This window comes from Odocoileus virginianus, chromosome 26, assembly GCF_023699985.2.
Source record: "Odocoileus virginianus isolate 20LAN1187 ecotype Illinois chromosome 26, Ovbor_1.2, whole genome shotgun sequence".
In the NCBI taxonomy this organism is placed as follows: domain Eukaryota; kingdom Metazoa; phylum Chordata; class Mammalia; order Artiodactyla; family Cervidae; genus Odocoileus; species Odocoileus virginianus.
Window position 1 is genome coordinate 12,180,425 of NC_069699.1, and position 25,517 is coordinate 12,205,941.

The 25,517-nt window shown below is 41.5% G+C and overlaps 1 protein-coding gene across 5 annotated transcripts in view; it reads right to left on the reverse strand.

Moving 5' to 3' along the window:
- ULK4 (unc-51 like kinase 4) overlaps nt 1-25,517 on the reverse strand; it is a 487,767-nt gene that overhangs the window by 321,229 nt on the left and 141,021 nt on the right. For all 5 annotated transcript variants that reach the window (XM_070455485.1, XM_070455483.1, XM_070455484.1 and 2 more), the window contains 7 exons: nt 22,977-23,110; nt 21,459-21,580; nt 21,283-21,339; nt 15,079-15,130; nt 14,883-14,977; nt 7,143-7,194; nt 6,904-7,048 (listed from right to left, as the gene is read on the reverse strand). In XM_070455485.1, the coding sequence (XP_070311586.1) occupies nt 6,904-7,048; nt 7,143-7,194; nt 14,883-14,977; nt 15,079-15,130; nt 21,283-21,339; nt 21,459-21,580; nt 22,977-23,110 (657 nt within the window). The remainder of the gene's footprint in view (nt 1-6,903; nt 7,049-7,142; nt 7,195-14,882; nt 14,978-15,078; nt 15,131-21,282; nt 21,340-21,458; nt 21,581-22,976; nt 23,111-25,517) is intronic.

Sequence of the window (25,517 nt, forward strand, 5' to 3'; positions counted from 1 at the left end):
AGGAGGGAGAGAAGAGAGGAAGCGTTTTAAATCTCCTATGAATGATCACACAAGGGAGCTCAAATTACATTATTTATGTTTGCATGAATATTAGAATTTCCTCTTCCCTAAGAAGAGTAATGGTGTTCCCTGAATGGATGATGTAGTCCCATTTACAGCTAAATACTGAAAGAGCAACGCCCTCCCATTAGGTAACAAGCGACAGAAAAAAATGTTCAGTCAGAAGACTACTTTCAGTGTTAAGATTTCACTGATAATACTTTGATATAAAACTTCTGACCAGTAACGATTTTAATTAATAAGGTCACTCTGGGCTTAAGCTCCATTAAATATTGCCTCTTTTTCTTCTGCAGCAACCTTTAAAATTAAATCTTGTCTCTGCTGAAAAAAATCACGCCAATTTTCTGGCTATATGTGGTTTATCTTTCTTCTCAGAAAAAAAAAATCTTTTCTCATTAATCATACAGATAACAGTTATGTTCCTGGCATCCCAACTGTCTTGAAGAAAGGGAAAAAATGGACAGAAGAGGTGGAAGGGAGGAGGAAGTAAGGGTACACACCAAGTCAATGGCAGGACGGAGATCTGAATACAAATATATTCTAATCACAAGATCCAGACTGCCAGTGACTGACATTACCAAGCTCAATAAGCAGACAGTTATCTCCAGCTGGTGGCCAAGGAGGAAGTCAGGGAAATGGCAAGCATGAAGGGGATTTGACAAACTGCTGCTGATTCGAAGATGGAGGGGCCACATGGAAAGATTTCTGGGCACCTAAAATACCGGGCGGTAGCACAGAAATAGGTGCTTTGGTCCTGCAACAGTGTAAGCTGTATAAATAACGGCCCCCAGAAGATATGTTCAAGTCCTGACCCCTGTGAATGTGACCTTATCTGGGTCTTTGCAGATGTAGTTGAGGATTTCCAGGTAAGATGGGCCTGAACGGAGGGTAGGCCCTAAATAGAATGACTGATGTCCTTATAAGAGAGAGGCAGAGGGAAATGCGAAGCTGACACACAGAGGAGAAGGCCACGTGAATACAGCAGACTGGAGGGACACTGTCATAAACCCACGACGCCCACAGATCAATTCTCCCTCAGAGTCTCCCTGAAAGAAAGAACCCTGCTGACACTTGAATGTCAGACCTCTGGCCTCCTAAACCATGAAACAAAACATTTCTGTTGTTTTAAGCCGGTCTCTGTATGGTAATTTGTTATAGCAGCCTTGAAAAACTAATACAAACCACAGGAAACAATTCTGCCAGTAGCCTGAATGAGCTTGGAAGCAGAATTTTCCTGGAGTCTTCAGACAAGGACTAAGCCCAGTATTGTACACTGTGTGTGTTAGTCACTCAGTTGTGTCCGACTCTTTGTGACCCCATGGACTGTAGCCCGCCAGGCTCCTCTCTCCATGAAATTTCCCAGGCAAGAATACTGGAGTAGGTTGCCATTTCCTTCTCCAGGGGATCTTCCTGACCCTGGGATCGAACCTGAGTCTCTTGCATTGGCAGGCAGATTATTTGTCTGAGCAGCAGGGAAGTCCCAAATTATAGTGGTTAGGATCTTCCCAACCCAGGAACTGAACCCAGGTCTCCTGCATTGCAGGCAGATTCTTTACTGACTGAGCCACGGGGGGAGCTATTAACATGTTATGCTTCAACAGAAAAGCTAATAGAATGTTTAGAGTTTAATTTTCTTGTATTGTTAGTTAATACTTATATTCAAAGTTAAAGTTGTGATGAGAACATCCCTTTCTTGCTCCTGTCACGGAAATGTCCATAACAGAATACTATTTAGACTGTGATCAAAGGAATCCAGTGTTCTGGGCCATCTTAACAGATAAGCTGTAGGAAGTAGTGTCCCTTGTGGCATATAATGTTGAGAAACCTAAGATTCAAAAAGTTAAATGGGTAAAAATCAAAAGCACACAGAATATTTCAGGAAGAACACATGCTCCAAAGCACGTTTATAAACATGGTACAGACCCACAGTTTAAGAAAGGTGGCTTCTGTATTTATTTAATGTATACTTAAGTAAGGGGCTTCCCAGCATAGTAGAAAACAATCCACCTGCCAATGCAGGAGACACACGAGACTCAGGATCAATCCCTGGGTCAGGAAGACCCCCTGGAGAAGGAAATGGCCACCCACTCCAGTATTCTTGCCTGGGAAATTCCATGGACAGAGGAGTCTGGTGAGTTATAGTCCATGGGGTCGCAAAGAATCAGTCACAACAGAGCACAGTACAGTACAGTGTACTTAAGTGAGCATTTATGACTTACATGATTTACAAACCTCTTCAGATAAAAAAATTACTCATTTCTGAAATATCTGGCTCTACCAGACAATACATCCCACAAAGGCAGAGGCTGTGCCTATCGTGGTCATTATTAGAAATATGCCTGTGAAATAAGATGGATTCAATAGGATCAGTGAATAAATAGGCTGATGAAGAGAGAAGACATTTTCTCCCAAGCTTATTCCACAGAACTCACATGCAGATTTCTGCTAGAAATAATCTGGTCTGCTTACTGCCCACGGCTCTGCCTCTTCCACACCTGTGCTTACCCCATTCCAGCCTAGGGTATCCCTTCCTCTTCTACCTAATCATTCTCAGGTTTCACAGTCTAACTCAAATACCGACTCTCTGTAAGTCCTATTATATAATCTTCCATATACGAAAGGCACTGACCAAACACTTGAAACCAAAGTTCATCCCTTGAGAAAGGAAAGCATGGACAGTAACAAGAGGTGACAGCTTTTTTATATTCACAGCTCACACAGTAAGTCGTTTACTCGTGATATCTGTGATAGCTGGGGCGATGGCTAACTTTATGTGTCAACTTGACTGGGCCACAGGCCATGAAGGTTTCATTACTGATGTGTCATTACTGATTCTTCTCAGTGCATCAGTGAGAGTATTTCCAGATGAGATTAACTCAATAGACTGAGTAACACAGATTACCCTCCCTAATGTGGGTGGGCCTCATCTCATCAATTGAAGGCCAAAACAGAACAAAAAGACTGAATCAGAAGGAACTCCCCCTGCCCCACTTCCCTGAGCTGGGACATGGGTCTTCCACTGCTTCTGAACTTAAAGGGAGACACTGACTCTTCCTGAGTCTCCAGCCTGTCAGCTTTCAGACTGGCACTTACCCTCTCAGCTCTCCCGGTTCTCAGGCCTTCAGACTCAAGCTGGAACTATGCCACTGGTTCGTCTGGGTCCTCACTTAAAGGCTGCCGATCTTAGGACTTCTTGGCCTCCATAATCATGTGAGCCAATTCCTTATAATAAATCTCTTTGGCGCTCTCACGTGCTCTCTCTCTCTGTATATATATATATACACATATACACTCACACACATACTCACATACATCCTATTCCTTCTGTTTCTCTGAGAATCATAACTAATATTTAATATGGTATTTATTCTTACAACTGAGTTTTCATTCGAAGCACACTACAGTTCTGAGAAGCACCAGGAACACGGGTATTACATGGTACTTAACAGGATTAAATTACTGTGCTCCCTGAAAAGTTTACAACAGCTCTCAGAAGAGACATCCACTCTTCCCCTAGGATCATCATCCAGGGGCCACTTAATCCAGTAGAAAGAGCCTCTCCGAGAACAAAGCCGCACAGACGCAGGCAGAGTAGAGACGGTGAGGAGGACATGTACACAGTACTGCGGACATAATTCAAACCCCTGAATTCAGCTATATTTGACATCAGCACAAGCCTGACTTCTTAGTTATGTGAGAAAATAATCACTTAGCAAGTTAGTCTGAGTTAAGTATTACTGTTTGCAAATAAAACTGTCCTAATACAACCCTTTCAAGTGAAAAGACTGAAAGACTGTCACTGTGGCTTTATCTCAAGTAGTGCTTACAGTCAAAGATAACTAAAACTTTAACAAAATTAAAAGGATCAACATTAATATGTCTATTTGCACACTGAAGCAGGTGCTATATAGCTCCTATAAACTCTAGAAACTTCATTATTCTTAAGCCATTATAATGTACATACCATTATGAGCATTTCTAAACTTATAATTACCAAGAGCTATCTTCAGAAGCCAAATTCCTTGTCAAGGTTTCTAGTTTTCCATTATCAAAGTTAAATGAATGCATCACTTATATTTCATTTTTTAAAATTTGTATAGATTACCTATTGACCCCATACTATATATGACAAGTGGGCACAATTATTATTAACTATTTAATGGCCACTCCTGTGAAATATGTACTATTATTGTACCACTGGAGAAGGAAATGGCAACCCACTCCAGTATTCTTGCCTGGAGAATTCCATGGACAGAGGAGCCTGGTGAGCTACAGTCCACGGGGTCACAAGGAGTCAGATACGACTGAGTGACTAACACCCATTGTGCCATCGCAATCTTCATTTTAGAGTTTAATACAAGAGAGTATGATAATGTTCCTAATAATAAGAGTGGAGCTCCACATTTGTCTAGAACGTGTTACGCCCCCCATTCTGCACTAAGTGCTCTAAGAGAAGCATCCCATGTAATCCTCATTTTTTAATCTTCTGAATTAGGTACTATTGTCCTCACTTTATAGATGAGGAAACTGAGGCTTAGAGAATGAAATGCAGAGCCAAAACCTGCACTTCACATCAGAATCAGTCCACAAGCTTTGAAAAGATTCTACACTACATCCCAGTAAATTCCATACCATCATTCAAAGTACATTTCAAATTGCTGAACAAAGACCTGGGCTCATCTACGTTACATTTGTTCTTGAATTGCCATGTGATTTACATTTGTGTTTTCCTCGTTAATTCCTCACCTCTGGAAAAGGTACAGATGCACATGAAAGGAAATACATACTATTCATTATAGCTCAGATGAATAAACGAGGAGCACTAAGTTATAGAATCAACACTTTCTACACTAAAAACTGCTCCAAAAGTGGGCAGACTTCAGAAACGCAATTAGATAAACATGCATAGATGTTAACAAACTAACATTAAGCCAAGAAGTTTTATTGGGGGAAATACTTGGGAGACATCTCAGGTCCTGGAAAATGCTCCAGTACAACTTCAGTACAAGTTGTCAGGTAACAGATTATCCAAAGTATATCTTTTAGAACCCTTGGGACTATCCTGGTGGTCCAGGGGTTAAGAATCCGCCTGCCACTGCAGTGGACACAGGTTCCATCCCTAATCTGGGAATATCCCACCTGCCTCGGGGCAACAAACCCTATGTGCCACAATACTGACCTTACGTGCCCTAGAGCCTGCAAGCGGCAACTAGAGAGAGCCCACGCACAGCAACAAAGACCCAAACCAACCAAAAATACATACATACATAACATTTTTTTAAAATACATATTTTGCACAAAACTACACTTAAGCATTTTATCAGAAAGATGCATATGTTTATACGTTAAGTAGTTAGGAAATGTAAGATGGCAGTGAAAGTATTGATCAATTCCATGAGACAGGTCTGAGTCTTTGGACTTCCCTGGCAGTCCAGTGGTTAACACTCCACACTTCCAACACAGGGGATCATGGATTTGATTCCTGGTCAGGGAACTAAGATCCCACGTGCCGCACAGTACATGGCAAGCAATCCATCATTTTTTAAAAAAAAAAAAGATTTGAATCTTATATTCATTAAGTACAAACCACAAATGCACATATGCATATATAACAAATGCAACCAAAAATATATTCATTGATAGTTTATCACTGAGAAAGCACCAATGACAAAGTTTAATATTTTCTCATACAGATTATCATTTTCTTACATGGGGGTATCAAAAGTACTCTTACTGTATGTTTACCAGGGGTCTCCCTGAACCTAACTGCAGAGGCACGGGGAGCAGAAAGAACCAAGGGGCTGGCCTTATACATCAAGCTATCAGGGGTCAAGCTCCCATGAGTCAACGCAGGCTTTCTCAGCTGGGAGTAGGGTTGTCACACACTGGCTACACATTTCATAAAATATACCTTCCTGAGTCAACAAGCAGTGGCTGAACTCTTCAGAATATAATCAGATCTCATTTCTATATCGTGAAAAAAAATGGTTTTTAATGAGAAAGATCTTGAGAGCAGCTGGTGCAGCTGCCATCCTTGGAAACTTGCTGGCCTGACTCAGACAGCTGCCTAGGCCCTAAGGAAGCAGGATCAGGCATGCACATCAATGCCTGACACACCTTCCAACATTTGTTTAATTTGGGGGGAAAAAATTATTTAATAGTGATATATGGCATGCACTTATTTAACTTCAATTTCTTTTGTTTGGTAAAATTTACAGAGTTGCTTGAATTATAACATTCCATTTCAGAGCTTAACATATTTGCACTGGGTAATCTCAGCAGTCATCCCATTGTGTGTCTGCTACGTAAAGCAAATGGAGTAAAAAAAATATACCCCTTCTGTTAATTAATACTCATTAACTATTCTGGTACTATTCCCCACCTCAGCTCCCCCAAATATATTATTTTTAATTAAACAATTTCCACTCCAAGAGTCTGGGGAGGAGTGAAGGAAGATGTCTTTCCTTCTCTATAATTTCTGAGTAGGTCCAGGAAAAGTCCCAGTTTCAAGTTCAGAAGTCTCATCATGCTGACCGTGAATAATAAACCTTACCCTTCTGGCCACAAACAGCTTTGAATCTGCAAAAGTTCAGTCATGTGCCTTGTAAAAAACAGATAAAGCTCTGAATGGATGTTTCTGAAGATGGACTGAGATTCCTTTGGGTCCATGCAGTGTAATAGTTACTGCCTCTCTTTCTAAACCTCCTACAGTGAGTGCATGAGCACACACACAAAAATATAAGAACCCTCCCTGAGACCCCGAGCCCATCACTGGACCTGGTTTGATGGTGGCCTTCTGGGCACCCCACCCTTCCCTGCCTGAGTGCAGCACATGGGACTTACTGGGGAAGTAAGACATCTCTAATTAGAGCGAGAAGATTGTTGTCAGAGTCAACATTCACCACCTCCTTGCCATCGTCAGGCTCCTGGTTCACAAGCAGAGATGTGGTTTCTGAGAGTAGCCGCAAGCTGAAGAGTCTCCACTCCACTGGAAAGACAGAGATGCCAAGAACGTGACCACGTGGAGTCGGAATGAAAACAGAACGTGTGCCTGCTGTGCTTGTTGATGTGGTCACACTTACCATTCTGGCTTTGAACCAATGACACCAAGGGGGGCAGGATATAATCAACCACCTACAAGACAAGATGCAAAAGACTCCGTTCAAATCCCAACAAACAAAAAACTCATACTGTCTGTGTGCCCGATGCACAGTGGGGTCAAACAACACTCAAAGGTCGGAGTTTGGAGTAGAGAAAGGTTTAGTGCAGGGCCCTGCAAGGGGATGAGTGGCTCATGCCCTCAAACTCCCTGAAAGCTTTCAGCTAAAGCCTTTCAGAGGCAAGGTGAGGAAGGAGTGTGGTTAGTTGTTGCAGATTTCTAGGACCAGATCCTGTGTTCTTGTAGCTGGTCACAATGTTCCCATAAACCTTCACCAAACAAATGTTATTCTCTGCTCCGATAAGAAAGAACAAGGTCACCAGACTCAATTTTCACCCTCCGAGGCCCAGGCCTGTCTAAGAGAAAGGGACCCCATGCAGGCCAGTCCCCCTGCCCTGAATGCTGGCACAGCCCTCAGCCTGGTCCTCCCACCAGTGCCCTGCCCAGCTGAGCAGGCAGATCTCAGCTGGCAGCATTCTCAGGGCCAGGTCTCCAGACTCCGCCCAGCTGTCATCACTGAGGGAGCCAGGCTCCCAGCACCCAGTGGCCCTCAGGCTGCCCCAATAGGGGCATGGTTTTGTGGACCAACACCCAGGATGACCACCACCACCTTTAGGCCATGGAGGTGGGGATGGGGGAGAGGTCTGCATCTCCTCAAGGCCTGGGCCTGGCATGATCTCTGGAGCCTGCAGGGCACAGCCCCCTGCCTGTCCCCGGGCCCCCACCTCACCCGCTGGCCTGAGGGCCTGGAGGTCCTGGGAAAGAAGGCCACAACCCACCTCTCACTGTACTTTCTGCCACGAGGACCACTGCCCCGCTGACCATAGGCAAAGTGGGTCTCTACCACAGTCCTCGCCCACCCCCCGGGGTCACGTGTTCACTGCTAAGTGTCAGTCACACTCGCCCCGCCCCTGTTACAATATCAACCACTACCCACGCCGTTTTTCACTGACAAATCACTAGTCAGAGGGCTGAAAAACATCAACCGCTAAATTTACCCAGCATCTAAACTCTGCATGACATTTAATAAACAACCAAGCTCATTTCAACCTGAAAAAGTCTTCAGGTCAAAATGACACTGTGATCATCAAGACAGTAGTTTATCAAAACCTTCAGAGTTGATGAAAGGAACATTAGTATGTAATACAAAATCTGCCTGGCATGCATTGACATTGAACCGTCAAATTAATATACACTTAAGCTGGTGATCATTAATCAAGTTTAAACAATCATCAAAATACTGGGAAAAAAGGAGATACACAATCCTCAGGTTTTCACAAATACATCAAAGTGCTATGACAAGTTAATCTTGGTGGTTTTGAGACACAGATTCAAAAGATCTAAGTCCATTAGACATACCACCTCTATGATTTTCTTGTTATATCAGACAGAGCACTATCAAATATGGTTTGAAATCGACTCCAAAATAACAATTTACCCCAGGATGAAAACAGATGATGAAGAAAGGACAAACCACTCCCACTGTCTAATTCTCAAAACAACTGTCTCACCTCGTGAACTATTTTGGTGACAATAAATGAAATTCCTATTGTTTATACCTGCATTGATTCCTGATCCTATGATATGTATTCATTCTCACCAAAGCAAAAGGCAGAAGTGGCCCACAGTCCAGCACCACCCTCCTGTTTTCCAAACCAGTGAAAGAATGTCCTACACAGGTCAGGATCTCCACACATGGGTAGTGGACCATCAGTATTACCCTGTTCTAGCTCAACTTCACAAAATAAATTTACACATGATAATATAGCTAGACAGTTGTACAAGAACCATAAGGACAAGGGATTTTTTTTACCCTCTTTCACTGAGTGATGTCACATCACTTAAAGCATACACCTCGAATTTCACAAAGGAATTTTGAATACTCTAAACTCCCAGTTATGTCAAAAGCAAAAACTATGCAAAGAAGAGAAATACATCTCACCATCAACCCCTATCAACATGCTCAACACCCACCCTGAAGGTTTAAGAGAGCATATTAAGAGAGGAGTGGGACCAAAATAAAATTATCTACATGTCCAATTCTATAAGTCTGACCCTTAAGCATGGTCCAAAAAGCAAGACTATCAGAAGATGAATAGCCAAAAATCAATACTCTTCCCAATGTCCCTACAACAACCAATCAAATAACATAACTTTAAAAAGACACCATTTACAACAGTGATAAAATTCTAAGGTGTGTATGATATCATGACTTTTACAAAATATAAATACACACATATATATAAAATGTTTACAAATATGATAACCATTCATAACTTCTAAAAAAAAAAAGCTGGAAAGCTATCATAACCGTGCTCACAAGAAGAAAACAGCTAAACAAACTGAAAATCAACAACTCTTCTCAGATAAATCAGAGAAGTCAAGTCACAAAGAAAACCAACTGTCCCTAGACCTGAAGAGAAAGGCAAAGACAGAAAATCATAGCTTAACAGGAGCAGAAGCTGCCACTGGAGCCAGCAACTGGTATAAAACTTCAACAGTGGTTGACTAAGAATTGGTGTCTGAGATGATAAAACCTCCTGGAGGTCCAACCTTAGTGCAACCACCCACCTCCCAAAAGTTTTACCTCCCAGAGCCCCACCAGATTCTCAGACTGAAGACCAGAGATAAGTCTCATGCTTCTGGCAGAGGAAAGGAAAAACTAACCATTCTGAAATATGTTTAGAGCATTCTTTTCTCCTTAACAAAGGCTGGACTCAAGAGACACTATTCTACCAAAGGCTGAACCTACTCAGGTTTTACCAAAACCTGAGCTGGGGGGGAAATATCCAATTCCAACACCCTGTAAGCCTCCCCATCTCACTAACTGGGGCATGGGGGTGTGGGTGCTGAGAAGTATGTGTGAGGGTCACAGCCCAGGCGTACAGACTCAGAAAAGGAATATGACCTAAACCTAGGGGCTGTGGCTCTCTACCCGCTCCACCACCCCTCACCACAACATCAACGGGGCTCCTGTGTAATAACCCAGGATTACAACTGAGAGAGCTGCAAGGCACAGGCTTTATTCCAGAAAGTGCTGTTAGGGAAACCTGAAGACGACAGGATAGACAAAACAAGGACGTTACATGTTAATTTTAGCCTCTGAAACCTACAGTTACAGCAAACAGTAAACACAGCTTGGCTCCTAGCCAAAGAAACATAAAACTTCATACTAACAGCTAGCTCATTGATCTCAGGTCATTTTACCCGATATATCATGCTGGAATGAAATATTTTTAGTGCTGAGAAGGAAAAAAAAAACACCAACCTAGAATTCTGAGTGAAATTATCCCTCAAGAATAAAAGGAAAAATAAAGAATTTCTCACACAAACAATAACTGAAGAAATGTTTTGCCAGTAGACTTGCCTTGTAAGAAATGTTAAGTTTCTTAGAAAAAAGGAAAGTGACATGGGTCAGACGCACAGATCTATACGTTAGAAAGAAAAATAAATCAAGGTAAAATATAGTCATTGATGAGAAGTGTCAAAGAAGTCAACTCGGTGCAAATTAATCTATCAGTTCAGTTCAGTAGCTCAGTCATGTCTGACTCTTTGCGACCCGTGGACAGCAGCATACCGGCCTCCCTGTCCATCACCAAATCCTGGAGCCTACTCAAACTCATGTCCATCAAGTCAGTGATGCCATCCAACCATCTCATCCTCCGTCATCCCTTTCTCCTTCCACCTTCAATCTTTTCCAGCATTAGGGTCTCTTCCAATGAGTCAGTTCTTCATATCAGGTGGCCAAAGTACTGGAGTTTCAGCTTCAGCATCAGTCCCTCCAATGAATATTTAGGATTGATTTCCTTTAGGATTGACTGGTTGGATCTCCTTGCAGTCCAAGGGACTCTCGAGACTCTTCACCACCACCACCACAGTTCAAAAGCATCAATTCTTTGGTGCTCAGCTTTCTTTATGGTCCAATTCTCACATCCATACATGACAACTGGAAAAACCATAGCTCTGACTAGATGGACCTTTGTTGGCCAAGTAATGTCTCTGTTTTTTAATATGCTATGTTGGTCACAGCTTTTCTTCCAAGAAACAATTGTCTTTTAATTTCATGGCTGCAGTCACCATCTGCAGTGATTTTGGTGCCCAAAAAATAAAGTCTCTCAGTCTTTCCATTGTTTGTCCACTATTTGCCATAAAGTGATGGAACCAGTACCATGATCTTGATTTTTTGAATGTTGAGTTTCAAGTCAGGTTTTTCACTCTCCTCTTTCACTTTCATCAAGAGGCTCTTTAGTTCTTATTCACTTTCTGCCATAAGGGTGGTGTCATCTGCATATCTGAGGTTAATGATATTTCTCCCAGCAATCTTGATTCCAGCTTGTGCTTCATCCAGCCCAGCGTTTCACATGATGTATTCTGCATATAAGTTAAACAAGTGGGGTGACAATATACAGCCCTGATGTACTCCTTTCCCAATTTGGAACCAATCTGTTGTTCCATGTCCATTTTTAATTGTTGCTTCTCGACTCACAAACAGATTTCTCAGGAGGCAGGTCAGGTGGTGTGGTATTCCCATCTCTAAGAATTTTCCACAGTTTGTTGTGGTCAACAAAGCAGAAGCAGATGTTTTTCTGGAACTCTCTTGCTTTTCTCATGATTCAACAGATCCAATGGCAATTTGATTTCTGGCTCCTCTGTCTTTTCCAAATCCAGCTTGAACACCTGAAAGTTCACGGTTCACATATTGTTGAAGCCTGGCTTGGAGAATTTTAAGCATTGCTTTGCTTAAAATGTAAGATGAGTGCAATTGTGTGGTAATTTGAACTTTCTTTGGCATTGCCATTCTTTGGGACTGGAATGAAAACTGACCTTTTCCAGTCCTGTGGCCACTGCTGAGTTTTCCAAATTTGCAGCATACTGAGTGCAGCACTTTCACAGCATCATCTTTCAGGATTTGAAACAGCTCAGCTGGAATTCCATCACCTCCACTAGCTTTGTTCATAGTAAGGCTTCCTAGGGTCCACTTGACTTCTCATTCCAAGATGTCTGGCTCTAGGTGAGTGATCACACCATCATGGTTATCTGAGCCATGAAGATCTTTTCTGTATAGTTCTTGTGTGTATTCTTGCCACCTCTTCTTAATATCTTCTGCTTCTGTTAGGTCCATCCCATTTCTGTCCTTTATAGTGCCCATCTTTGCATGAAATAGTCCCTTGGTATCTCTAATTTTCTTGAAGAGATCTCTAGTCTTTCCCATTCTATTGTTTTCCTCTATTTCTTTGCATTGATCACTGGAGAAGGTTTTCTTATCTTTCTGTGCTATTCTTTGGAACTCTGCATTCAAATGGGTATATTTTTCCTTTTCTCCTTTGCCTCTATCATGTCTTCTTTTCTTAGCTAAGGCCTCCTCACACAACCATTTTGCCTTTTTGCATTTCTTTTTCTTGCAGATGGTCTTGATTCCTGCCTCCTATGCAATGTCATGATCCTCTATCCACAGTTCTTCAGGCACTCTATCAGATCTAATCCCTTGAATCTATGTGTCACTTCCACTGTATAATTGTAAGGAATTTGATTTAGATCATATCTGAATGGTCTAGTTGTTTTCCCTACTTTCTTCAATTTAAGCCTGAATTTTGCAATAAGGAGTCCATGATCTGAGCCACAGTCAGATCCTGGTCTTGTTTTTGCTGACTGTATAGAGCTTGTCTAACTCAATGAAACTACGAGCGATGCCACGTAGGGCTACCCAAGACAGACGGGTCATGGTGTAGCGTTCTGACAAAATGTGGTCCACCGGAGAAGGCAATGGCAAACCACTTCAGTATTCTTGCCTTGAGAACCCCATGAACAGTATGAAAAGGCAAAAAGATAGGACACTGAAAGATGAACTCCCCAGGTCGGAAGGTGCCCAATATGCTACTGGAGATCAGTGGAGAAATAACTCCAGAAAGAATGAAGAGACGGAGCCAAAGCAGAAACAACACACAGTTGTGGATGTGACTGGTGACGGAAGTAAAGTCCAATGCTATAAAGAACAATACTGCATAGGAACCTGGAATGTTAGGTCCATGAATCAAGGCAAACTGGAAGTGGTCAAACAGGAGATGGCAAGAGTAAACATCGACATTTTAGGAATCAATGAAATAAAATGGACTGGAATGGGTGAATTTAACTCAGATGACCATTATATCTACTACTGTGGGTAAGAATCCCTTAGAAGAAATGGAGTAGCCATCCTAGTCAACAAGAGTCTGAAATGCAGTACCTGGATGCAACCTCAGAAAAGACAGAATGATCTCTGTTCATTTCCAAGGCAAACCATTCAATATCACGGTAATCCAAGTCTACTCCCCAGCCAGTAATGCTGAAGAAGCTGAAGTTGAATGGTTCTACGAAGACCTACAAGATCTTCTAGAACTAACACCCAAAAAAGATGCCCTTTTCATCATAGGGGACTGGAATGCAAAAGTAGGAAGTCAAGAGGTACCTGGAGTAATAGGCAAATTTGGCCTTGGAGCACAAAATGAAGAAGGGCAAAGGCTAACAGAGTTTGGCCAAGAGAACATACTGGTCATAGCAAACACCCTCTTCCAACAACACAAGAGAAGACTCTACACATGGACATCACCAGATGGTCAATACCAAAATCAGACTGTTTACATTCTTTTTAGCTGAAGATGGAGAAACTCTATACAGTCAGCAAAAACAAGACCTGGAGCTAACTGTGGCTCAGATCATGAACTCCTTATTGCAAAATTAATCTATAATTCCAATATAAAACACATAAATATTCCAACCAGGTTGTGTGACTTTCTCACACTGATCCCATAAAATATTTGGAGAGAATAGGGTCAAGAATAATGGAAAAATGTTGAAAGGCATGAAGCAGACATGGTTTCCAGGTTTACTATGATGGGAAGAAATTAGCTGGTACCAGCAAAGGGCTAGACAAAGAGATTCATGAAACAAAAAATATAGCCTAGAAACAGACACATACAGCAGATGTGTAAATGGCAGATGGACTACTAGCAATAGTGGAAAAACATGCCCAGAAAACACCTGGCAATGTGTAGAGACCTTTTTGATTGCTGCAACTGAGGGGAGCCTCCAAATGTACTATGTAGAGGCCAGTGATGCTGCTAAACATCTCTCAATGCCCAGGACAGCCTCCACAACAAGGAACTGCCCATCTCCAAACATCCAGAGTGGCAAGGTTGAAAGTGAGGGTGTTAGTCGCTCGGTCATGTTTGTGATCCCCATGGACTGTAGACCACCAGGCTCCTCTGTCCATGGAGTTCTCCGGGCAAGAATACTGGAGTGGGTAGCCATTCACTTCTCCAGGGGATCTTCCCAATCCAGGGATCAAACCTGGGTCTCCTGCATTACAGGCAGACTCTTTACCATCTGAGCCACCATGGAAGCCCAGTGCCAAAGCTGAGAAACTCTAGGCCAGGAATAACAAGGGGCACTCTGTGAGTAAGGTGTGGACCAGAAGGGAAAGAAAATAATAAGCAAAGAAAAACCCCAAAATAAGTCAACAAGGTAGGGAGAGATTTCTTAGGTTCATCCTGTCCAGGGTCAGCTTTTCTCAACAGTTATTTCATTGTGAGGAACATGTATGACCAAGTACATGTAAAGTAATCTCCCTATAGACAGTTACCAAGTAAGTCAAAAAATATCTTTTTCAAAAGCAGCCAGAACTGACCGTAGAGCAATAGTCTTTCAATAAAATAGGATACTGTATCACTGCTTCAAAAGCCGATAGCGTGATCTTGATAAATTCTTCCGATGCCATCATTCCTAGAAATACAGTTAATTATTATAGATGTTTATTTACATGTCCAAAGTCACAGTATCAAAATCTTCAAGCAAAGATGCAAAATATCCCATGATCTACTCACCTACAGCTCCATCTATGTTAGTTTCTCCTGAGTCTATTGATTTAATATGACTCTGAAAAAAACATAAAAATGTTAATAAATGGAGATTTTAAAAGAACTCTGATGTAAAAACTCTGCAGAGGGAAAAAAAAACTGAACATATGAGCCTATGTGTGTTCACCATGATTTACTTCGGGTAGTAGGAATCAAGTGATTTTTATACTCTTTTTACATTTTTCTACAGTTTCTAAATTTCATGTCATAAGCAGGCACTAATTTCTTTATCCCAAAGGGGAAAGATAACATTCTTAGGAAGTCTCTGATTGAGTTAACACACAAAAGTCATTAGAATTTTTTTCAACATCAAATCCCTATTTATTCAGCAAAAGTCATTGTCCCTATTTTGAAATCAGGTGAAATTATTTCAGCCAAATTATATACGTAATAAATAAGAGACATTTTAACAATTTGGCTGAAATAATTTCACAATTTGATGTTGAAAAATTCAAAGAAAGGTATCTTTCAATTTCAATAAATTTACTTAAATGTCTACAGCTTAAGAAAGAGACAGTGTTAATACTACAATTTTTCTGTATAATTTTTGAAGAATATGTAGATAACACATGAACATAGCTGTGGACAGAGATTTTTGAGGCATTAATCACAGGAACCATTCACAGAGGCTCCCTGTGAAGAAGAATACTGGATCAGGAGGTATACTTTCACTACTCATTTTCTGCCTTTCTGCACTGTTAGAATTTTCTAACTAGGTACATGTATTATTTTTTTCCTTTTCTTTTTAACAGCAACAAGAGTTTTCTAGATGGTGAAACCATAGGGTTCTTTTAATTTATTTTCTTCCTTATACTTCCTCTGTTTAAATTTTTAAAAATCCCTACTGAATGTTTCATTGATTTGCCAATTTAAATCTCTCTGGGTTGATTTCTTTCTCTTCATTCTCGGTGTAATAGGAATTAATCAGGTGAGAGTGAGGACAGGGCAGGACACACTGGAGATTCAAGGAGAGGAGGGAATGTATGAACAATCATCCAGGTGAGCGTGAAGGTATATAAATTAGGAAAAGGAACCTGATGTCCCAGTCTGCAGAGAGGACTCGCTTGAAGTGAGCAGTCATGAATTTAAAGTGAGACCAGCTATTTTCCTCATGTTTTTCTCAAGCCATACTTAGTCACTCAAAGCAGGGGTGAGGGAGGTAGAGAATTAAAGTGAACCAGCACTTGGGTTTGCCACAGGAGGCCAACGGAGGAAGGGACAGGAAAGGGATCACGGGTATATGCAAGGTAGGGACAGGGGCTGAACCAGGGACTCGAAGCTCAGGGAAACCGGGCCCAGGGAGGGCAGGATGGTGAGAGCAAAGTGGTAAGGCCAATTTAAGTCCCGGAGGAATTAAAGGACTGTTGGAGATGAGGAGCAGGGGTAGTGAGCTGAAAATTAGGTGTAGTAGCCACAGAGTATGATGCTGAAAATAAGGCTACGGGTGGAGGCCGCTGAGGGAGGGAAAGACACACCCATGGGAAGACAGGTGGTCGAGGAGCTGAGAGGATGAGGTGCTAGAAGGAACCTCCACAGAGATACCTGATTCTCTAACAATGACAGCGAATCCGGTGCTGAAAGACCATGGCAGTGAGGGGGAATGACCCAGAAAAATCTGCAGATGGCCACACTACACCAGGCATCTTCTGATGGTGTGAGCTTCAAAGCTGAGTTCAACAGAGGAGCAGCCAGCGTGGGCAGCTACTCCACAACTAGGCTCATCAGGTGGAGGACTGTGGGGCAAAAGTACGGCCCCATCTAGGTGGGGGAGAGGAAAGACAGCTATGACTCCAGGGTAGACCAGTGCCCCACATTACTGTTCAGTGCTTCTGAGAAGCTGAGAATAAGTTCTCTAAGCAAGGTGGGTATATGACTTCAGGGTGTGTTAAATTTTTTTTAAATAAACAATTTTTAAGAAAAGGAAAAATCTTCCTAACAAGAACACTCATGTGGCAATGAACAAATATATAATATCATTTTTTTTTAAATATAAGGGAATCCTTTGGCAGTCCATTGGTTAAGATTTGGCGCATTCATTGCCAGAAGCTAAGATCCCACAAGCTGTGTGACACAGTCAAAAAATACTAAATAAAAATATAAGAGTACCCGCTCTCTGCTTTATCTTCTACAGCTGAAGTCAAAATCTATCAACAGACCAACACTCACTTAAAATAAAAATCTGGAGAGGGTCTTTTCTTAAAGCCCAGGATTGGCAAATCTATTGATGATGGATATTATAATCACATTCTTGTGTGAAAACCAGAATCATTTCATCATTTCTTTCATTTGAAAATCTGAATTTTTCTTTTTGTAAAAAACTATAGCCACCACATAACCACTGAACTTTCATAAACTAATGAGGCCAGAACTTAAGAATAAACACAACTAAGTCCTCTTCCTCAGCTCATTAGTCAAGAGTATTTTCAGAAGGACACAAGAAACACAGTGAACATCATGAGTTTTCAAACAGATTTCCTTAATAGCATTGCTTCCTGTTTCCCAGCCCAATTCACTGAAGGTACGAAAGAACTAAGCTGAAGTTCACCTTGGAACTTCCCCATAGCACCTCCCCAGATGCTTTACTGCGTAAGTGTCCCTGGGTACCTTTTTTTTGCCCCCTCTTACTGGAGAGGGAGGCAGGTACAATGACACATTGCTTCTGCCAATAAGAAGTAAAAACAGCAATCATCAGCTGTGTAGTCCTCTTTGGCCTGGGCCCTTCGAAAGCTTAATAATGGTTTAAAAGTGTCCTACTAAATTGCTTCCAAACACGTGCCTCTTTAAATCATAAAGAGACTAAACCTTCCTTTTGCTTGGGTGGGGTGGGGGTTGGGGGGAGCTAAAGCCTACACTCAGGCCTCCAAATACAAAAAGTATCCTGAATTCTTCTACCAAAATAAATTTTTAAAAAATGATACCTACAGGTCAAAAGGCAAACCATGCCTACCAGTATGAAAACAGAAACCAATGGGAAGCAAACTTCCAACAGCCCCTCCAGCCTGTGCCTTCAGGACCCTTCTAATGAGTGAAGATCACACCAAGTATGGCTGCTGTCTCCACCCACGTGAGCAGGCCAGCAACCCCTGGAGAGCTCCTTGAGCATAAAAGCCCAAGAAGTTCTTAGATAACAGCTACTAATGGTGGACCAAACGCCTGAATACCTCAAATTAATGTGCATTTTTAAAATATAAAGGGCTTCCCTGATAGCTCAGTAGGTTAAGAATCCGCCTGCAATGCAGGAGACCCCAGTTTGATTCCCAGTCAGGAAGATCCACTGGAAAAGGGATAAGCTACCCACTCCAGTATTCTTGGGCTTCCCTTGTGGCTCAGCTGGTAAAGAATCCGCCTGCTATGTGGGAGACCTGGGTTCAGTCCCTGGGTTGGGAAGATCCCCTGGAGAAGGGAAAGGCTACCCACTCCAGTATTCTGGCCTGGAGAAGTCCATGGACTATATATAGTCCAGGGGGCTGTGACTGAGTGACTTTCACTTTTCTTTTTTAGAATATAATAGGACAACAGACCTGCCTGTTGTCCTTTTACAGCCTGTTATCCTTTTATATTTGCCTTTATTTTCCATTTTTCTGTATACATATCATTTTGGTGAGCAGCCTCAATTGAATATATTTTCTAAGAATAAAACTGGAGAGTAATTATTTCTAATAGTAGGTACTTTAATGTTATCTAAAGAGCTTCCCAGGTAGCGCTAGTGGTCAAGAACCTACTTGCCAATGCAGAAGACCTAAGAGACGTGGGTTCGATCCCTGGGTGGGGAAGATCCCCTGAAGAAGGAAATGGCAACCCACTCCAGTACTCTGGCCTGGAAAATCCCACTGACAAAGAAGCCTGCTGTGCTCCAGTCCATGGGGTCTCAAAGAGTCAAATACAACTGGGTGACTGGGCATGAGCACCAGGAAAACAAGGCTTTCCAAGCACAGTGCTAAAGGTGTACATGGGAACGGTGTGGTCCCCCTATGCTCCCGGGATGGGAGAAGCACCATGCACTAGCCTACATGGCATTAATAGCTCTGCAACCTTCCCACACCCCACCTTCTGCCCCCCCTCCCAAAAAAACCCCACACAAATCAACAAACAAACCCTCTTAACTCCAGGGAAGCTTTGCCTAGACAACTCTTAAAATAATTGGTCTCAAGCAGAAAACTCAAGGATTTCAATGTGCAGATCCTGCACCGTGAACTTCCAAGGGGTTTTTACTCCGTCCAAGGGAGGAGTAGACTATGCCTCTGGCACTGGAGAGACACTGTAACTAACAACAGTATTTGTGGCATCTTCTGGACAGACTGTGGATCAACTCACAGAGGCAACAGCCAACTCTCAACAGCTCATAGAAACACGCACCAGAACTGGGTGGATAACTACAGCCAGGTCCCTGACTTCAATCAACACTTCCTCTCCCTGGACTAGTGTCTCATCACTGCGGCCAACACTAAGTCAAGAAAGACGGACGCACAGCTAAGGCCAAATAACAGACGCAGTAAAAAAAAAAATTACAAGAAGAACTCTGGAACTGGCCGCGACTCAAACTAGGAAAATGGCCCAAACAGAGCCAAGAGACCTTTTCCACTGTGTGTGTAAACTCCTATTACTTGAGCAACATTATCAAGGGAAAGACTGCTAAAGAATTTTCAGTATCACAGTTACCTTTGAACCAAGCAAGTTATCTTCCATTCCCTGAAAGTGCCTATGTGAAGCAAACCCTTACTGAGCCATCCCCCACCCCTCAAAGGGTGCACTCCCTCTTGGGAGAAGGTGAGACGGCCCTTCCTCGGCGGGAGCAGATGGGTTACATGAAGTAGAGGTTACATGTCTCCCTGAAAGACACAGATGAAAGTCCACAAAGACTTCTATATTGGAGTTCCTGATAGTTCCTTGAAAATCTAAACTGTACTCAGTTAACGTAAGCACAGCAAAGTACTACACGAGGGAAAAATAAAGAGAATGAACACAGGACAACTCTACCTAGCCAAAACAAACAAACACTGGGCCAAAATATTCCAAGGAGGGCTGCAAGGGCAAAATTACTATTATCAGGCATCAACATATCAGTGCAATGGAGGTATAAACATAGAACTATAGTGCTGCTAAAAACGATACCCATGTTGTCCTTAAAAAGATTAGAAAGCATATTAAAGGAGGTGGCAAACAAAATTCTCACAATTTGCAAATCCATGAATGTGCTGCAAAAATTATATGCTTTGTAGAATTCAAGATTCAGGGATGATAATGATCTGAAGTTGAGTACAAAAGAACCTATATTGCATTGACTAAACACACTGCTTACAAAAGTCAGTGACCTCTCTACTCAAGAGTCATACTTCAAAACATCATACATTACTGTATGATGAACCTTCTAGAAAACTATATCCTCACTTGTGGATAGTAATCATTTTTTTTATTCCAAACCAGCAATAAAATTGAGATATTTACTTCATTTTAACAAGACACCTATCTGATATGGCATTTTTAAAATCTCAGCTCAGCGTTTATTATTAACATCAAAGGAAGACAGAATAGGCTGTGTGACAAATGTTTTCGTTTTCCCTTTGTACAGCTCGTTGTTTTATCAACAGTATATATTGTAAGTGTTCCAGGCAAGGGGAGAAGATAACATAATTCACAAGCCACAACCTTAACAAAAAGACTATTTTTTTTGTGAGCAAAAATCGAAGTGAAAGATAATACAGTGATTTGTTTTTCACTGCTACTCACCTCATTAAAATTAAAGATAAGCTTAAATTGAGCTCCACTTAAAGAAATGTCATCACAGAAAGAGACACTGCATGCACATAGCTGGACAATGTTAGCCAAAGTAAATTATAATACTATGTTTCCAGAATTCCATTTTTACCAATTTCATTATATTAAATCTTTTCATGATGTTTAATACCAAACACTATGAAAATCTTTTCTATGGACTTATTTACCCTACCTGGGTCTGTCTCTAAACAAAATGCATTATCAGGAGAGAATGTATTTTTCCCCAAATGTCAAATTTTATTACAGTCAACAGATAAAAATACAAAAAGGTCACTTCCCTAGAGACAAATAAATACCACTAAGATTTTAAAATTACTTCATTCTGACACCAAATCCCACAAACAGTAGGGACAGCCACATTTTTATTAGGAACATGAAAAATTCAGCATTACTCACAAGAATAGTTCCGTAACTGAAAAGGAACTCTTCTGTTACAACTTGAGGTCGAAATACCTGTGTGATGAGAGTTTCCATAGATTAAATCCTGAAAGCCATGTATAAGAAAGAAATGATAATGTTGTGTCTGAGTTGATGTTTCTCAGCTCCACTTTTTCCCCCAAAAAAGATGATACCTGAGACGTTACCAGGTGAAGCACTACAGGCATGAGGGGGAGACACATCTTCAGCTGCTTCGCTTGAACCGTGGATGGGTGTTTACGACCAGAAACGTTAGCCAGGGTGTTAAGAATGTCACCTGCAAAGCACATCCCAGAGCGCACGTGAGGTTAGAGGTACCACAGATGCTCAGGGAGCACTAGCTGTGGGCTGGGTACTAATGGGATTGCTAAGGGAAATAATCTCCAAATTAAAGAAGTGGGTAGAAGCTGCGTTGTTTTATTCCCAGCTCTTGACATTACAACAGAAAGCTGTGGCCTCTGGGACAAGATGGATATAAGACTGATCTCTCATCTGGAAATTTAAAATAGAAAACAAAAATGATTTTTTTTTGTACTTTCCAATTATCAACCATGAGTATCCATTACTTTTGTAAACAGGAAAAAAGTTATTTTAAGAATTATAAGCTAACAGGTCATAGATTAGATTTCTCTGGTAATAGAATAGGATGGTAGAAATAAGAGCTCAATTCCCAAAACTTCTCATTGGATAGCCAAGTCGAATAATAAATAAACCTTGCCTTGCTAGACACATGAATCTCATCATCATCTCCTAAGACAAGATGAGTCATGTAAAAAGAAAGTCAGCTACCAATTGACCAGATTGTGGCCTTTGGTCTGGAGATTTTAAAAGGGTTACAATCCAAATAAATTTTGAAAAGCTCTATTTTCAGTCATGAGCAGGCAAAAATCTCCCACATTATTAGTAAGGAGCAAAAAGTCACTGTCAATCAGCCATGAAGATATTTTCATTAATTTCATTTAATATTCTGAATTTCTGAGTCTAAATATCTTTTACCATAACAGGCTGGATCAAATTCAAACATTTCTGGTTTATAGCCACATCTGCTGGGAAAGCATGGAATGCGATTTTAAACTAAATGTACACATTCTTTACATGATTTTTGCATCTGTAAATAACAGTGGAATAACAGATTTTGTTAGCTGTAATAAACATCCTTTGCAGATCATTATTACTTTCATCTTAAATTTTTCAAACCAATGAAATTTTCAAACTTTAATATCAAAATTTTTTAATATTAAATTTTGATGCCTATGTATTTTTAAATTATTGTAAGAGAAAATAAATTTGTGGTTACAACCTGAAGGAAAAATGTTTTTCTTCCGAATTGTGCAAAGAGAAATCTTGAGAGAAGTTCCTAAAATGATAGCTTAAGTCCAATTTTCACCAATTAAAATTCTTTCCTTTTCTTTTGCAGGACTGCGAGATGACACCTCAAGGTAACCTAATTTAGCCCTTTAGCCTACTCATTGCCTCAATCATGTCACTGATACAAAATATTTATGATAACAGATAGGGCACATTGAAATTTTGAAACTACACATTCAAGAAGTGTCATTGCACTTGCCTGTTAAAAACAGACCATCGAGAACAAAAAGAGAAGAGATGCCTAAAAGCCAAGTCACAGAAAGGTAAGCAGGAAGGGCCTAAGGATGGATGAGCCTCCAATTTACCCAGGATGCGTGGCAGCTCCTGCACCAAGTGACGGATGAGCAGGTCAAGGCATCGGGACAGGTATTCATTGCCGCCTTGCTGCTCCTTGCCTGGAGTGGTCTTTCTGCTGTCTCTCTCGATGTACATCACCAGTCTATACACAGAGAAGGGCCAAAGATTACCTCTCATGATAAAATAGTAGATAGCATCTGCCCGAAAATGCCACCATGGCAAGTGTTTCCAGGGGGCACCGCCCCCATCATGTTGACATTTAGATATGGAGCGACTTGTCGGGCACAGTCTTTTTCTGCCTTAGAAAAATGAAGACGTTTATGCAGAGAGAAAATAAGGCAACTCTGAATATCTCTGCCAGTTTATTACAAAACGACGCCCTGACTTCATTTGCCTTTGGCCCATTAAAAGAAACCCCACATTCTTCAAATGACAGATGAAAGGCAAACAAAAGCATCTGGAGAGAAGAGGGCTTCAGCATTTTGAAGATTCAAAGTAGAACCACCAGTTGCCAGCACGTTCGCTGGACATTAGTCTTAAACTTGCTCTGAATCCCAGGCAAGTCACAGAAATTCCAGTTCTTTCACTAAACTGTGTATATAAATCCAAAGAAAATGATTTATTTCAGCACTGGATAATACAGAGAGCAGACGCCATCTGAACACCTGGATTTCACATGCCCTTTTGTCCTCTGGTTTAATGATATCTGTCTCTTAATAAACTTATTTCTTCTTCAAACCAGTGGCATTTGTTATCATCCATCTCTGAACCAATAGCCTCCAGCCCAGAACTAGGGGACTTGTTGAATCATCACTCTGGGTACCAAGAGTATTGCTGAAAACCGTTAGGCCCACACTTCCTTCCCTTCGCTAGACCCACTACCCAAGTTCCCAGTCCCTGCAGCTCTCTAAAGGGCAATGAGTGTCCTGACTTCAAAGGCCTCTTGATTGCAATCCCCCTTGCTGGACTCCTCTTGTCATCATCAACCGTCTCTCCAGCTCTGTTGCAGTCATCATCCCACCCAACTTCTGCTTCCCAAAACTTTGCAAAACTCCCACTGTAAACCAGAAAAGGGTGGTTCTAGACACAATACACATACATAACATACACTGAAATCTTAACATTCAGATCTTAACATTCAGAGATGGTTCTCTTAGTAGATTTATGCATCCTTTTGCCTTCTTGCTGGTCACTATTTGTAGCTCTATTAGTAAAGACCTGGGAATGAAACCCAATCAAAAGTTTAAGATCCATATAAGCCAGGTGGCATCTCTGTTTCAGTTGCTGATTAAAGCCCTAGTCACACTCTAACAAATACAAGACACTGCTCAAAATGTAAAGTGAACTCCAATGAATCCATAGAAATATATCGCTATGACTTAAAAAACAGAGCACAGAGCTCCATGATGATAAGTGAGCCAAAGAAACGAGACCCTAATCATTTCATGGTAAGAGGAATCCAAAAGCGTCACATAAAATGGGATGTGATAGAAGATGTGATAAAATGAATGGCATCAGCCTGGGGAGCCAGCCAGCCTGGCATTCCTGGCAATCCACAGCAGGACACACTATCGCTGTGGCCCAGGGCTTCCAAGCAAATAGCAGCCGCTCCAGGAACCTCTTGATCAGCTGACTCCTGTTCCATCAACCCAACTAAGGAGCAGGACCAGAAAACACCATCTTCCTTTATGGTTCCCCAAGATGGCGCTGCCTGGTATCTCCCTGCCTAGTCTCGCCATTTGCTGAAAAGCTTTATTCAGCATTAAAGATTCTGGCATTTAACTGTAGCCCCTCCAAGCTAAGTATTTCAAACATGTCCTCGACTGTACCGACTACAATCTGCTCTTATTGCTACGTGCACGCTCCTCCACCGTGACAGCTCCTCAGCCTCCAAGGAGCTTCCCCTGATCGAACCCATGACACTGCCTCCCAACCCAGGACATCGTCTTTCAAAACCCAGGACATCGTCTCCCAATCCAAGACATCTCCGAAAAAGTGCTTCCTTTTCCTTACTTACTTCCTGTTTGATTGCATGCCATCATCTATCATTTCAGTACACTCTGTTTTTCACACCCATGTGGTCAAAGGATCCGAAAGAATCCAGTGATCTATACACTTCCTGTATGCCTGCAGAGAGGCTGGTGAAGTTAAATATGGAGCAGAGTCACTCCGTTGTAAAAGGATGATACCAATACTCAAGGGCACAAAACAGGACCAGCACTCAGCCTATCTCCAAAATTTTCTTCTCTTTAAACCCTGAAATTTCCATCTTCTTATGAGATTCTCAGTGAGTGATTCTGCCTCCTACTATACAGAGAAAATAGAAAGCATCATGAAGAAATTCTTCCTAAATCTAGACTTATTGTGTGTCCTATCCTGGCCTCCCATCACAACCACTGACCTCTCTCTCCTTGCAATTCTGTCTGGATCACATTCCCTTCCCTTTTCTCAGAATCCTGAAACAGCCAGTTCCTTGTTTTCCATTTTGTATGCTCACTCTCTCCCATTTAACAAACTACTTTTCCTGTACTTCTAGCAACTGCCCCATG